The sequence below is a fragment of the Pelodiscus sinensis genome, chromosome 12, assembly GCF_049634645.1.
Source record: "Pelodiscus sinensis isolate JC-2024 chromosome 12, ASM4963464v1, whole genome shotgun sequence".
Lineage (NCBI taxonomy): Eukaryota > Metazoa > Chordata > Testudines > Trionychidae > Pelodiscus > Pelodiscus sinensis.
The window spans coordinates 47,085,999-47,101,226 of record NC_134722.1 but is presented as its reverse complement, the minus strand read 5'-3'; the positions used below and the strand labels follow the sequence as shown (position 1 = coordinate 47,101,226).

Below are 15,228 nucleotides of genomic sequence, written 5' to 3'. Positions count from 1 at the left end.
GGGGCCAGCTCTGCGCTGGCGGAAGGGCCGGGGACTGCGCTGACCCCGCTCACAGCTCCGCCCGGCTCTGCAAAGGCTCCGTTTATTCACTCCAAGAACACTGTACAGATATTCCAGGCCGCTTCCCTTCGCCGCCACGTGTATAAAAATAATCTTTATATACCCATCCAAGTTCCTTTGCCCGCCTGCAACGCAGGGCCAGGCCGCACAGCGCTCGCCACACAGAGGTCCGGGCATCGAGGCTGAAGCACACGCAGGCCCCCCCGTTCCAAGCAGCGCCCAGGCCAGAGGGAAGAGGTGGAGAAACTGGCACAGGTGGGTTTGGAGTCTGGGAGCTTCCTCTCCCCCCCAGTACTGGCCCCTGGCTGCTGGGGAAAGGCAGCCCCCTCACCCTGCCAGCTCCCAGAGGGGTTTCAACGCTTGTTCCTCATTCCCTCTCGCCGGGCACCAGCCGGGGCTGGACCGGGGCTGAGAGGAGCAGCCAAGCGGCGGGTGGGGGCGGCTGAGAGCTGCCAGAGGGTAGCCGGCAGGCTGAGGACGGCAGCACTTCCAGACCGGCCCAGCAGCTCTGCGGGCAGCCAACGCAGGCGAGCAGCGGCCGACGGGCTGCCCAGGGAAGGTGCAAAGCCAAGAGATTCTCAAATCCAGAGGGGGGAGGCGGGGCCTGAGAGCACAGTGCAAACCCAGAGACCGACCCCAAAATTCAGAGCTGGCTGCCAAACCCCAACAGGGCAGGTCAGCGGGCGGGGGGGGAGGGGACAGCACGCCAGGCAGCACACTGCCACCATGGAAAGCCAAGGCCCCCGGGCACAGGGGACGAGCCCCCCGCACCCAAAGTCTCTCCTTCGGCCACAGACACCGCCTGCCATGGCAAAGTGCTAGCCAACGGGCCCCTGCGCCGCCCCAGGCTCCAGTGCCAGGCGGGGAGGAGCGGCGGGAACTGGCACAGAGATCTCCCGGACAAGGCCTGGCTGCCAATCACCAGGCCTGCAGGGGGGCGGGCAGGACTCTGGCATCGGCCAATTGCCTTTCACGTGTCCAAGGAACTCGCCGGAGTCTGGCTGGAACAGAGCCTGTGGGGGCAGTTTTCACAGCTGAGCGCAGCCCCGAGCAGAGGGGCTGGGGCACACGGGGAGCTGCCTCCGGGCTTGTGCACGGACCCTCCCGCTGCCTAAGATGCAAAGTGCCGGTGGGCGGGAGGGGGGCAGGAAAGCCAGAGCCTGCCGCGCGGAGGAGGCGCCGAGGGGCAGAGCCGTACGGGGCAGGCTCGGGCTCGGATCCAGTGGAGAGACAGACGCAGAGGGGTGAGGTAACTCGAGGGAAGAGACGCTCCGGGAGGCGCCTGGTCCCCAAGTCCAGCTCTCGGTTCCAGTCCGGCCCAGAGCCCCCTGCCGCACCACGGGGATCCAAACGGCGACAGGTTCCGAAGCCAGCGGCCAGTCTGTGCCCCAGGCCAGGCCCCGTGCCGGGCAGTCAGAGGTTGGGGATCGGCACGTCGAAGAGGTCGCAGACGCCTTCGCTCTCGTCCAGGTTGTAGATGTAGTCGTGGTCTCCAGGGGGCGGGGAGAGGCGGAGCAAGGGAGCAAATACTGCGGGGGAGAAAGCAGGGGCCTGGTGTCTGCAAATCCTGGAACCACGGCACCCGCACCCACCGCTTGGAGCCTCCGGCCTGGTCACGGGGGACTCGGCCTCGCTCCTCCTCCCAACGAGAGGTTGCTCGGCAGCAAGCTACCTCTGCCACTCACCTTCGGAGGACATCAGCTCTTCCAGCAGCTCGGAGTTCAGGCATTCTGGGGAGAGGGGAGACAGCAGGCTATTCTCAGGAAAGCCAAGGAGCAGACCGGAACCACAGGCAGCTCCGGAGAACCACAAATACTAGAATTGGAAGGGAGCTCGAGAGTCCAGTCTCCACCCTCACAGCAGGACCAAGCACCGTCCAGACCATCCCCGACAGGCGTCTGTCCAACCTGCTCTTCAATCTCGCAGCGATGGAGACTCACAACCTCCCTGGGCAACTTATCCCAGTGTCTGACCACCCTGACAGGAAGTTTTTCCGAACGTCCAACCTCAACCTCCCTTGCTGCAGTTTAAGCCCCTTGCTGCTTGTCCTGTCCTCAGATGCCAAGGAGAACAATGTGTCTCCCACCTCCTTTTAGATACCTGAAAACCCCCATCACGTCCCCTCTCAGTCTTCTCCTTTCCAAACTAAAGCCCAAGTCCCTCGGAGCTCGTGTCTTCCAGACCTTTCATCGTCTCTGCTCAGAGAGCAACTTGGGACTCAAGCCATCTCCTCCGCACGAAGGGGGCTGGGGTGATCAGCAGGGGAAAGTGGGCCAAAGCCCCCTTTAAGACTCCTGCACTGCTTCAGCGTGACAAGCTGTAGGCTGAGTATCCGCCCTGGGACAGCGCCCCCAACTGGCCCAGTACCAGTCATGCATATTTTCCCCGCCCGCAACGTATTCCAAAGATTTCTTTAAAAAAAAAAAAGACGGCAGCAAAAGTTGTGCCACAAACGCGGCAAGTTGGCGATCCTCACTGAGGACTAGCGGCTTTGCTCGCATGCGAGGTGGGGTTTGCAGGGAGGAGGTGGGAGGGGGGAATTGAAAATAAAAACTAAGCAATTAAGCACCCATCTGACCACACCTTCCTCATGAACCGAGACAGCCTCATCACACGCACCGGGCTGGATTTCAGCTGTGCTCACATGTACCTACAAGGAGATTTTACCAGCTGGCCCCTAGGACAATCAATACTCCAGGACAGCCACCTCCGTGGGGCACTGCTCCCCAGAGGAGGGTATGCACAGAGCCGCTGCAGCCCTGCCTCTCCCCCAGCTGAACCAGCACGGGGAGGAGAGACCGGCAAACCCAAACCCCGTGGGAGCCTCTTTTCCTTAAGAAAGGGGAAACGAAACAATATTTGCATCAAGTCTCCTCCAGCAGCAGCAACCTGGGCCCTGCAGAGCCCCTGGAACCCCAAAAGGTGAGCTGGGAAGTTACGGGTATGAAATGAAGACGAGGCTGCCCGGCACACCAAGCTATGCAGCCTTCCACGCCAGCCCGCGCCCCGGGCCCGTCCCAGCGCCGAGGCACACGGGTGGGAAGGGTTCTTGCTCTCTGGTTCCTGTCCTCACTGCATTTCAGGCTTTAACCCCGCACAAGCAGCCGTTGTGAAGAGTGTCCCACGGACTCTCACCGGCAGCCCCCTGCTACTGTCGGTTAAGCCCACCCCGCCCCCTGCTACCATCTACCTTCCCTTGCAGGGTCGGGGCATTGCCTCTCCACAGCGTGGAAAACGCCGCACAGAGCAGGGGGCGCGGCTGGGAATACCAGCCCTTCCAGTCAAGCATTCGCTTACCTATCTACCAGCAGTGGGGAGGAAGGGCAGGCCAGGGCCCGACCGCTGGTAATGCTAACCCCACAGCACAGCCGGATCCACTGCCCAGCTGGCACACCACTAGCTCGGGCAGCGGGACTGGTGCTGGACGTGTGGATTTAGCCCAGGGCTTTTCATGAGACCGGCCTGGGAGTTCCCCACATGCTCCTTCGTGTTCCTCGCCCTCGGTCCCCATGTTTCAGCTGCACACCCCATGGCCCTCTCTTCGCTGTGGGGAACGGCCGAGAGCAGAGCCCTGCCTAGGACAACCCCACAGCCCCCAGGTTACTTGGACACAGCGGCCCTGTGCACTCAATGAGGAGCACTCCCAGCAGGGGGCGGCCTTGTGGCCCAATTCCAGGTGGCGAGGCAGCCAGGAGGGAATTGTTTATGTCCATAGGGGCCAAGGGGCAGATTCGGTCCAGGCCTGGGCCAGCACATGCAGCTGTCGTTCCAGAAGCCTGCAGCAGAGGTCGCTCAGCATCTCGCGAGCACAGCGACGGCAGGAGCCCACGGCCAGGCAGGCAGGGGAGCCGTGGAGGGGGAGGCAGTAGGGAGCCCTTCTCCCCGGAGCACAGGAGGGCAAGCAGGGGGCGGGGGTCAACGTACCTCGTGTGGGATCAAACATCTCGGCGAGTTCTTTGGGAAGCTCCAGCACTGGGGAGACAATGAACCGAAGCGGTTGGCCCTGGGCCCCGAAAGGCCTGAAATACCCCAGCACAGCCGGCTGCCCCTGCCCCGAGCCCCACCCGCGCCCCTCCCCCCTTTCCCACCCTGAGCGGGATGAATTCACTGACGCGCACCAACGCGGAGGGGACCCGGCACCCACCGCAGAACCAGTGAGGGGCGGGGGGCGAGGCCCCTCCCTCAGGGCTGGGGCAGAGGGTTGGGGGGCAGGGTGTGAGTTGGGGTGTGGGGCTGGCTGCAGACCCTGGGAGACAAAACTGCTGCAGTTACACCTGGGGCACATTCTCTTCGCAACCAGGAGGCCGAGACAGGTCCCTCCCCTGCCCCCGCCCCTCGTCCCCGCTTCGGGAGCAGGGCTAGGGGGACGACAGGGTTCTGCTCACCCAGGGCTCCGTCCGGCCCGGCCTTCGGCAAACCAGGCTGCTCTCCGGAGACCATTCCCCAGCCACTCCCTGTCCCAGCGTCTCCGTCCTTCCTCCCTCGGGACACCCACCCCGACCCTGGCGCCGCCTCCCACCCGGCTTCCAGCCCGAGGCTTCCCCCCACGGCCACTGGTGCTTCAGCGAGTGGCCCCTGCCCACCAGCCGGGCCGGCCCCGCGCGAAGAACTCAGAAGCCGGGGTCCGTGGAGCCGTCAGGGTCATGGTGCGATGCCCCCCCCCCCCAGGAATCCCTCCCTTGGCCCCGCGAGTTTCCAGGCCTCACCTCACGGCTCTTCCTATCTACAGGCCTCGCCGCCAGGCTCCTACCCCACGGCCCCCTCGCATTCTCTAAGGCACGTGTGGCCACCCCCAGCGCGGCAGGGCCGTGCGCTCACCGGCTCCGGGCCCCACCAGCAGCCTGCGGGGGAGCAGGGAACCGAACGTGCTTCCGCTCCGGCCACACAATGGGCGGCCAGACTCCAGGGTAAGGGGAGCGGCAGGACCAGGGGTCCACGCAATGGTCTGTCTCTCTCCTGACCAGGTCCACCAAGGGAAGTGGAGACTCACCCCACCCACGTGCCTGCTCTCCCGCATCACTCCCCCTGCTCCGGGCTCCCCACAGCCCCCTCACAGCCTGCGGCAGGCACGACGGCAGGGCTGCTCCGCCTGCTAAGCGCCACCCCCTGCAAACTTCTCCAGCTCAGCCTGTTCAGCACCCAGGCTCCATGCACCCGCTGGCTCCGGAGCCCCCACAGGGCGGTCGGGGGCCGGGCTCGGAACCACAAGCCCCCAGCCCTTCTCCACAGAACCAGGCGAATTGTGGTGCCTGGCTGTGGGCCAGCGCTGCTGCTAAGTTCCCAGAGAGGTTCTGCCCCGCTCCCCACCCAGGACCGCGAAGGGGCGTCTGGGCTCCCCCCAGGGGAGCAGTGAATACCGGAGCAGGGGGGCTGGGGAGGGGATGAAATGGCGGGAGAAGAGGGAGGCCGCCCGGAGAACCCTCCCACCGGACGAGGGAACGGCTGGAAGCCCCCAGGGCCGAGGGACTCGCCGCAGGCCCACGCTGTGCGGACGGGATGCTCGGGGAGCCACAGCCGGGAGAGGCGGGGGCCAGGCAGGGACCTCGCAGGGGCAGGGCGCAGAGTGTAAGCGGCAAGCGGCCGTCTGAACTCCGGCCCCCTCCTAGCTTGCCAGGGTCGAGGGAGGCCCCTCGCAGAGCTTGGCCCTCCCTGGGCGGCGCCAAGAGCGTTTCAGCCCACGCCAAGCCGTACTCACTCTCTGTAGGCTCCGGCTTGATTGGCTGGAAGGAGGCGGAGGGATTGGGCAGGACGGAGTTGCTGTCCAGCGAGGCAGACGACTGCAGCGGCTGCGTGTCCAACCCTGCCGGCTGGCTGGCGGGCGCGGCCACCGCGCCGAGGGAGTCGAAGGCGCCGCTGCTCTTGGGCTCGGCCGCGGAGACGCTGCATTCTGTTACGGGGGGCAGGGGACTCAGGGGGGCTCCGGAAGCAGCGGCCACCGGCCAACCCAGCCCCGTATAGGAGGAGCCTGCTCTGCCCCCTCCATGCCGAACCTGAGCCAGGCTCCCGGGGAACACAGGCAGGCGTGGCTACGGGCTTTCGGCCTGGTCCTCATGCCCCCCGGCCACCTCCCACGCCTGTAGGGGGAGCAGCGGGGTCTCTGCCACGAGGGGACAACCAGCCTGGCCGCGAGCGGGGGGCATGGGCAGCAGTTCACCCGCTCAAGCGCTCTAGTACTCGCACCCAGCTCCCAGACATGCCCAGCCAGCCCCCTTCCCCGACCTGGGCTTGTGGCTTTCGATGCAGCCTGGCTGTGGTCCTGAGTGCTGGTCGGGGTGGGCGTGGACGGGTGAGAACCGCCGGGCACGGATGCCTCCGGGAAGTGGGCAGCAGGTGATCTCGGGGGCTTGGCGGCCGCGACGGGCTGGCACTGAATGAGGTCTTCCGGGGGAGGGACGGGGAGCACCACAGGGGGGGAGCTCAAAGCATCCTTGTTGACGAGCAGGACTTCGATGGGGCCGCTGGTGCTTTTCAGGTGGATCTGGTATTTCTTCTGTCCGTTCAGGCCCTGAGGGAACCAGGAGGCAAAGTGCCCACAGACCATTCAGGGCATTGGTCCACATGGGGCTGCCTTCTCCTAACGACCCTCTGCCCCCCGCAGCCCAGCAAGCAAAGCCCAGACCTGCCAGGAACCCCAGCTCGCTCAAACCCAGCACCCACCTCTGGAATGGGAACTTCTAGCCGGGTGCCGGACGGGGCTCGAATTGCTAGCAGGGTGTCTCCTGTGAAAACAAACGGATGGGCATTCCAAGGGAGGGTTCTGGCTGCAGGGGCCAGGGGGGGCTGTCATTGAACCAGCCCCTCCCGGGAGAGCACCAGCCCCACCCCACCGGCCGGGGCTCCCAAGGGAATCACCATCCATCCTTCACCTGCCACCCCTGGGCCCAGCACATCACAAAGAGAGTGTGATCCTTCGCTGCGGGCGGACCGTGCGCTGTGACGCCACAGAGCAACCCCGGTACAGCGCCCGGCCCCGGGGCCAGGAAGGAAGCGCTCACGGCACGGCAGGCAGGCAGTGAGCGAAGCGCAGAAATCAGGCAGACCGCAGGACAAACGCAGACCTGCCACCAAAGCCTCCCTCCTTCGGGACGGAGAGCACGGATATGCACTCCAGGCAGCTGGCGTAGGGCTCCGGCCGGAAGACCTTGCCAGGGGTCCAGAGCTCTCGTGCCAAGCGCTAGGACTCCAGCAGCAAGCCCAAGAGGGTGTGAGTGTCTGCCGAGGGAAAGGAGGCTAGGGGCAAGGACAGGGCGGCCTGCAGGAAGTGGCCCTAGCAACGGTCAAGTGCAGGCCAAAGCTGGTGCTTGTTACTGACGCTGGCCAGGGCCCGAGCCGGGAATGCCACCGCCTTGCAGACGCTTTTAACACCTCCCTTTGCAAAGAGGTGCAAACAAGTCAACAAACACACGGACTAGCCAACGGCTGCGGCAGTGCTACTTTGGCTGCCCTGTGCATCCCCCATAGGTTCTGGCTTGCACTGACGCCAGGCGGGTTTACACTTACCACAGAAACCAAAACTAGAAGTACAGTACCTAAAGCCCTAGGGGCAACAGACATTCCCGACTTTCCATGGCACAAATCAGTGTTTTGCCTTTAACTTCACAGGAGTTAAGAAAAACAGGGAGGCAAACCCCAAAAGTGATAAGGAAGGAAGGCCAGCGAGAGGGTAAACTTTTAAAATCACAGTTTTTGCAAACTCCCTGGTGCAAAGCAACTGGGCTTGTAAAAGGGGAGTGACAAATCTGGTGGGTTTGCAAAAAGAAGACTCTTCAGCGACGTGCCCTCACCAACTACATCTTTAAAACAGAGTCTCAGAGTCTCACAGTGCACGTGATATTTCTTCTGCTCCGTCTCCAACCGCTCCACCTGTTTTCATTCAGTTTTTCAAAAATCAATTCGCGTTTCAGAGCGGGCCAAACAGCCCGCAAGGGGCGTACTACGAAAAGGGGGCACGGTGGAATGGAAGCTGGAATTCAGCCTGTGATGCAAGAACTCCAGCAAATTAACTCTCCAAAGATCGCAGAGTGGAGAGTCAGGTGCCCTCAAGGTGTTTTCTGGCTACACGGAGATCGGCCTCTCCCCTCGGAGGCCGGCTGGGACCATCCGAGCACCCCACCGGGAGACAAGCTGGGATGGCTGATTTCAAACAGCCAGACCATTCAGATCTGCTCCCCAAGACTTTCTCCGGGACGGTTCCGCCCAGCAGGGAGTCCAGCTGCAAGGCCCACATGCTGCAGAGCCAGGCTTGGCTTCAGGCGTAAACCTGCTTTGACAAGCAGCTGAGCAGCAGTTTTGGACTTGGGCTCCCGAACCTCAGCGGCCTCCCACCCAACCTTGGCCTATTCCCGTCCCACTCGTTCCTCCCATGCCACTGCCAGTTATTGGAGGGCGCCATTTCCCTGGATGTGCCATAAACCCTGCCCCACCCAGAAAGGCGGGAGCCCAAGACGGACGATGGGTACAGGCAGAGGGGAGAGGACAATGCAAGGGGCGCTGAGGAAGAGGACAGGCAGGAGGGCTGGAATAAATGGGAGCAGACAGTCAGAAGGGGGAGGTGTCGATTATGCGGGGCTGAGGATCTACAAGGCCTGCAGGAATGAAGCAAAGACCAAGGAACGTCAGCTCCTCTCAGTCAGATGCAAGCAGAGCAGGGCTCGGTCCTAGGGAAGGCTTACAAGGGTTTCCCCGGGAAGGGGTGGCCTGGGGAGGGAAGCTGAAAGCCTGCACTGAAGGATACTACGGCCCCAAGGACACAGGGACAGAGGAGACAGCCCCCCTCTAGAAGTGCACGCCAGGGACTGCTGTGGTCTACACCCCGCACAGACCAGTCCAGGTCCCGCTGACTCCTCTGCCTGCAGGGGCACAGCTTGAATTTAGGGGCAGCTGATCTTGGGGGGGCGGGGGGGGATGATGTAGAATTGTCTAGTGGGACACAGCCAGCTGGGAGCTACGGCCCTCTCCCTCCTGGGAAACGGGGCGCCCAGCTGGGTCTGCTGCCCCAGGCCCCGGGAGACCAGCCAGGGACCCAGTGCCAGCTCACCTGAGAAGCACTTGCAGATATCTTCGTGCGTCACGTAGGCTAACGTTCCGGCGGTTAAGGAGAAAGGGGGCAGCTTCCTGCAGGGGCGCAGAATTCAAAGAGCACCTGGCGTCAGGTTTTCCTTGTGTGCAGGCAACGGAACTCCTAGAAGATTAAGTGCCAGCACCAAAGCCTCTGAAGTGGTCTTGGGGGGGAGAAAAGGGGTGGGGTCTACCTGCCACCAGAGCGCTGCAGGCTGGCTGCACGGCAGCAGGGTTAGCACTCAGAGGGGAAACCTGCCAGGGCAGCTACATGCTTGAGACGGTAGCGCTAATGCCACAGAGAGGCCTTTCTGTCCCGGCTCGTCCTGACGCAGGGTGCCAGGGGCCAGAAAGGGGGCTTTGAAACTCCCCAACACACCTTCCTCAAAGTGCAATAGCCCCCAGAGGTGCTGGAGACATTCCAGACTGATTACACGTGTCACCCCAAGCCCCCCGCCGTGCTACGTGGAGAGTCAGCAGCACTTGCTGTCGCAGGCCGCTGGGCCATGTTATAGCACGCTGTTAATCAGCTGCTGTGCGCCATCCCAGAGGTGGCTGCATTCAGGGCTGGCTAGTATTATTTGTATGAGCGTGCTCCTGGGAGCCCTAAGTCCTCGTCCAGGACTCCACCGTGCTAGGCGAACAGCACAAGGAAGAACCACGCGATTGCGCGTAGGGCTGTGCAGCGCATTGCGGGATGTGAGGAGAACGGTGCCATGCAAACGGAAGCTCATTAGTACCAGAGAGAGGCAACGGCCTCACCCGCCAGGAGTGTGAGGGGGAGGGACAGCATCAGCGACTGAGCCGGGAGCCAGGGCACTGAAAGGATATCTGCTGTTCTGGACATCTTCCGTCACGTTTTTGATGCTCTGCTGGACCCACATCTTCTGCTGCTCCAGCTCCTGCTCCCGCTGTTCCAGGTCGTCTATCTCCGCCTTCAGCTCAATGAGTTTGTGGGCGATCTCACGGGTGTTACAGCCCGGGCCCACGCCCCTGCGCGGACAGACAGCAATGAGCAGCCGGCCCCGCCGCGGGAGTCCACAGAGACCCGGCTCTTCCACACCTCCCCAGCTCCCCGTGGCCCCCAACCGCTCACGCTCCCCTAACCTACAGCAGGCCAGAGGCCCCACATCTTCCATCTCCCCTTCCAGTACAGAGGGACAAAGTCCTGCCTCATACTGGGGGCAGAAGTCTCCCTCTCTCAACACCCGGGGAAGGGCTGGAGGCATCTGTTCTGGTCTTAGCCCCTGCAGCAAGAGCCTCTGGAGAAACACGCCCAGCCCATCTGCACAGGGCTGACAGACAAAATGCCAGCAGGTGGAGCTGCACCGGTGGCCGCAGGGGCGGGACGTTTCAGAGGGGGAGTGGATCGCGGGCAAGGGCGCAACTGACCGCTGCCCCGAGAGGCACCCTTCTCCCAGCGCCCTCCCCGCTGCGCAGACGCCCCACTCACTTCCACTGGATGCTGTTTTTGGATTTCTTCTCAATCAGCCCGATGCCCTCCAGGACATTTGTGATGTCGTAGATTCGCCGCTTCTGCCGCACGGCCAAGGTGTCTGCTGCCTGCCGAATGGAGATGGGTGGCTGACTCCGGAAATTCACAGCTACAGCCGGCCTCCCGCGGGCACCACATTTTCCCCGTCGGGGGTCAGAGCCCCATACTTCCGACAGCACCTCCTCTGTGCCCCTGCTTCTCAAGCTGCAGAGAGGACCCTGCTCCCCAGGACTTCAAAACTACCACTGATCTTCCCCACAATCCAACTTCTCATTGCACTAAAACCCCTGCTGTCCCAGAGCCAGCCCGGCCACCTCCCCAGCTCCTCTGGAGCCCGCCAGGACTGCGCCTCTCTGGGACAATGCCCCGGGAGGGTCCTCCGTATTTCAGCCCCTAGCTCCATTCTCTTTTGGAGCAGATTAGGAAGGCTGTGGTGAGGCAGCTCTTATGCTACCCAAAGTCCTCAGCTTTCCTCGGCTGACTTGGCTCTAGGGGAAGGGGCAGGGAACCTTTTTGGGTTGGGGGCCACTGACCCACAGACAAATCAGTCGGGGACCACACACAAAAAACCCTCATTGATGTGATGCCCGACGGAAGCAGAAAGATGCTTCCTACATTTCCCTTGCACACCAGAGCCTGGGGGCCCAGCCGTGATTTTCTGTGCTCCAGCCGTGTGGTGAGACAGCGGGGGGCTGGAGCACCAGTGCGGGTCCCCAATGCAAGCGGGGGGCCCTGAGCCTTAGGGGCTGGATCCAGGCAAGCTGCGGGCTGCATTCAGCCCCCAGGCCTGAGGTTCCCACAAGAAGTTTCCAGGGGTGGATCTGTTCTTTGGTTGGCAGGAACAGCCGTACCTTAACACTCAGCGCGCCCCTGGGTGCCTGCCAAGGGAAGTTACTCCAGTTCCCATCCCAAGTAACCCTAAGTGTGAATTCCATGGGCGCTGGGTCAGTGTGAATGCATCGTATGTCTGTACTGATATGCCCAGCGCCACACTGCACTGGATACTGCAAAAGACACAAGCCTGGTCACTTTCCTACACAGCTGTGCTCCACAAGCCACTGCTCTGTTTCAATGATGCTGACAAACACGAGTCCCAACTGCCCGCCGCTTTTGGAGCAAACGCCCACCGCTTTTCTGTCCCAGCCTGAACCTCTTAGTCACCTCCTGCACATGCCCGAAGCCAGAAAGAGCAGCAGTGGGAACACAGACAGCTGAGGCGACACACACATGGGTATCACTCCATGGAGGCATGCTGCACTGCTGGAAGACAAGAGCTAGGTTTCGGCTTTGGACATGGCAGGGAGATACCGTGAGAAAAGATCTCCAATGGCCAGGGACAAGGATAAGTGCCTATGCCAATTCGCCACTAGGGATGTGAATCGGTAGCTGGTTGCCCAGTAAGCAGGTACCAGTTAACTGACACCTGGGAGCTGCCCCCTGCATTTAACCAGTTAACCAATTAAATAGGACTGGACATCCCTAACCCAGGGGGTTGGGTCTTCACCTGGCATCCTAACCACCATGCTACAGACTAGGTGGAAGTGCCTCTCGCAGAGCTCAGAGCCCATTCCTGTTCTGAAAAATCTTCCCGGCAAAAGTTTCCTCAAAGCTGACTGGCTCTGTGAAAAGTTTCGGTTTTGCCAAATCAGCATTCTCCCCGCTCCCCCCCCCAAAAAAGCCCCACACCAAGCCACTTTAGAGCCACAAACTGCTGACCCGCTTGAGAAGAGTCCTGCTGCCTCCTAGCCATGCCTGGATGCACAAGTGCTTCCTTGAGCCTCCCGTTTTCAGTCCTCCAGCCCTGGGTTCCCATGCGGATCCGAGCCTGATGCCTCAGGCAGCAACTGCAGCACTGCGGATCCAAGGGAGATTCCTCCACACACATGGCATGATAAGCAGCGGCTCCCAGGGCAGAGGCTGCTCGGGAGGCCGGGAAAGCAGGATGCAGCCAAGCACCAGGGAAGGGCATTGAACAAGGTCCGAGATACCACAAATACACCCGAGATCAATGTTGCACTCCCACTTACCCCCGTCCTACCCATATCACAGCCTTACCTGTGGCCTCCTAACCCCCTCCAATCTGCCCCTCGCAGCCCCCGCCACCCACCTGCTTCTCCCTCCGCAAGCTTCAGTGTATTCAAAGAAACCTTTTTCGTATTGAATCTCCCAAATTGTCGAGTCTGACAAGGCTGCTCATCAGGGTGCAATGAGCCACACGTTAGTGATCTCGGAGGTGCTGGGGTGAGACAGCTTTGGGGACAGTCTATGCAGTGCGCTTTTGTGATGCATAAACATGCAGGTTGCCACGTGTGTGGGCAAACGCGTATTCACCTGGGGCACAGACCAGATGCAAGCTCCAGATTTGCAGAGCTTCAGCCAGAAACGATCTGATTTGCTCTCCTCCCCTAGCAGCCAGGTCTCCCCCACCTCCAGACTGGAGGAGGCAGAACCCTAAAGATCATTTGGAAACTTCAGCTAGTGGAGAACCGCACCCCCACTTGCTTAGCAGTGATTTCCCTGAGCTCCGCAGACTGTGCTGGCTTCCTGCTCGGCCCCCTGCAACACACGGTGCTGACAGTGACCTACGCATCCCTTTCAAGCTGGTGTCCTGCTTAATGCAGGGCTGCCACTTGCGAAGAGCGACTGCGCTGGGGTGGATCCAGGCTACGATCTCCCGGTGACGGGGCTGTGGACTCTGGATTGTTTCCCTGCAGCGGGGCGCGGAGCAGACGCGCAGGCCCTCGGGGGGCGCGGGACCAGGGTCTGGCTCTGTTCCGGGGTGGCGACGACTCCCCTCAGCGTGTCACCGCCCCCCGGGACAGGGACCCCCCCACTTACAGCCCCCCCCCGACAGGCTCCACCCGGCCCCAGGCCCTGCACAAAGCGGGCGCCAGAGGGGGGAGGCCCCGTACGCCCCCCCCGGAGAGACCCCCCCGGGCCGCACCAGCTTGAGGTCCAGGACCCCGTCCTTGGCCTCCTGCAGCAGCGACACGAACTTGGTGGTGAGCAGCCCCAGGCTCTTCTCGTGCCGGCTCGGGGCCCCCGGGGGCTGCGGCCCGGACTCCGCCATCTGCCTCCCCGCGCGCCGCTTCCGCTTCCGCCGCCGCCCGCGGGGCAGGCCGGGAAGCCGCGCCGGAAGCCAGGGGGCGGGGCCGCTGCCGCCCGCGCGGGGAGTCACGTGGCGCCGGGGGGCGGGGCCGAGGCGGGGCCCCGCCTCGCGCCCGGCCACTAGCTGGGGGGTGTGTGTGTGTGTGTGTGTGTGTGTGTGACGAGTGCTGCGCGCCGGTTGCCAACTTCCCGGACCGCACGGAGCGGACCCCACTCGCGGCAGCGCCGCCCCGGCCGGGAAGTTGGCACCTGCGCCCCGTGGCCCCCCGGCCCGTAGCCCCCACGGCGCCTGGGGACCCTGCCCCTCGGGGGCTCCGGCCACGGTGGCGCGGCAGGGGGGGCTCGGCGATCCGGAGTGCGGGGGGGCTCGGGGTGCGGGGGGGGGCTCGGCGAGCCGGGGTGCGGGGGGGCTCGGGGTGCGGGGGGGGGCTCGGCGAGCCGGGGTGCGGGGGGGCTCGGGGTGCGGGGGGGGGCTCGGCGAGCCGGAGTGGGGGGGGGCTCGGGGTGCGGGGCTCGGCGAGCCGGAGTGGGGGGGGGCTCGGCGAGCCGGGGTGCGGGGGGGCTCGGGGTGCGGGGGTGCGGGGGGGGGGCTCGGCGAGCCGGGGTGCGGGGGGGCTCGGGGTGCGGGGGGGGGCTCGGCGAGCCGGGGTGTTTGTTTATTCACAGCCAGGTTTGCTTCTACTGATGGTGCACATTCACATGTGCCTTGGTGCATGTAGAAAAAAATATTCTGCACATAGATGGAAAAGATTAGAGGGAACATTGCTTCTCAGACGAATTCCAGACCAGTTCCCCCAGAATTACCTGTAAGACCTTCTTAAAGGGCTTTCCTAAAACCAATCTCCGTAATTTAACTGACCCAAACATTAAAAAACAACAAATAGTCTAGCAGCACCTTAAAGACTAATAAAACATGTAGCTGGTACAACCCACTTCCTCAGATGAGTGGAGAGAATTCAGATTTGGTCTCATGTTCACTCCTGGTCCGGGAGCAGATCTGGCCCCGGGCCCCAGCATTGGAAATACAAGCTGAACTCCAGGGCGTGGTTCACTCTGATAAAAGCTTCCTTTAGGAAGCAAACGCCTTCACTGCTTTCTGGCTAGCTCCACTCTTAGTTTTCACTTTTTTTCCTCCCCGGGGCAAGTCTGGCGTGTCCACACGAAAAACACTGGTTCCTTTTATGTCAACCCGCTTGGATGAGTCTGGGCCCAGGGAGGTTAGCTGATTGATTCCCTTTGACCACAATTCTTGAAGAACACGAAACTTAAAAATACAGAACCTCCCAAATTAAGTTTTCATTCACAAACTAGGAATCATTTCCCCTTTCATGCATAATATTTTAAGTGTTGCACTCACATAAATACAAAGCCTCAGACAGGTCGCCGTGGTAGTCTGTAGTTTCAAAAACAACTACAAGACCGGTGGCACCTTACAGACGATGATATGTGTGGGCATAAGCTTTCATGGGTAAAAACCACTTTGTTCGATGCATGGAGTCCATGTCCTT

At 62.2% G+C, this 15,228-nt stretch overlaps 1 protein-coding gene across 1 annotated transcript; it reads right to left on the bottom strand.

The window, feature by feature from the left end:
• Positions 1-66: 66 nt before the first annotated feature.
• On the bottom strand, positions 67-13,737 carry E2F4 (E2F transcription factor 4). The gene is made up of 10 exons (XM_075940557.1): positions 13,557-13,737; positions 10,571-10,680; positions 9,949-10,110; positions 9,098-9,141; positions 6,718-6,779; positions 6,280-6,565; positions 5,756-5,947; positions 3,985-4,032; positions 1,746-1,790; positions 67-1,589 (listed from the first exon to the last, which is right to left on the bottom strand). Exons 1-10 carry the CDS (start codon positions 13,680-13,682, stop codon positions 1,474-1,476), a joined length of 1,191 nt encoding a protein of 396 aa, XP_075796672.1. The 5' UTR covers positions 13,683-13,737; the 3' UTR covers positions 67-1,473.
• Between the last annotated feature and the right edge of the window lie 1,491 nt (positions 13,738-15,228).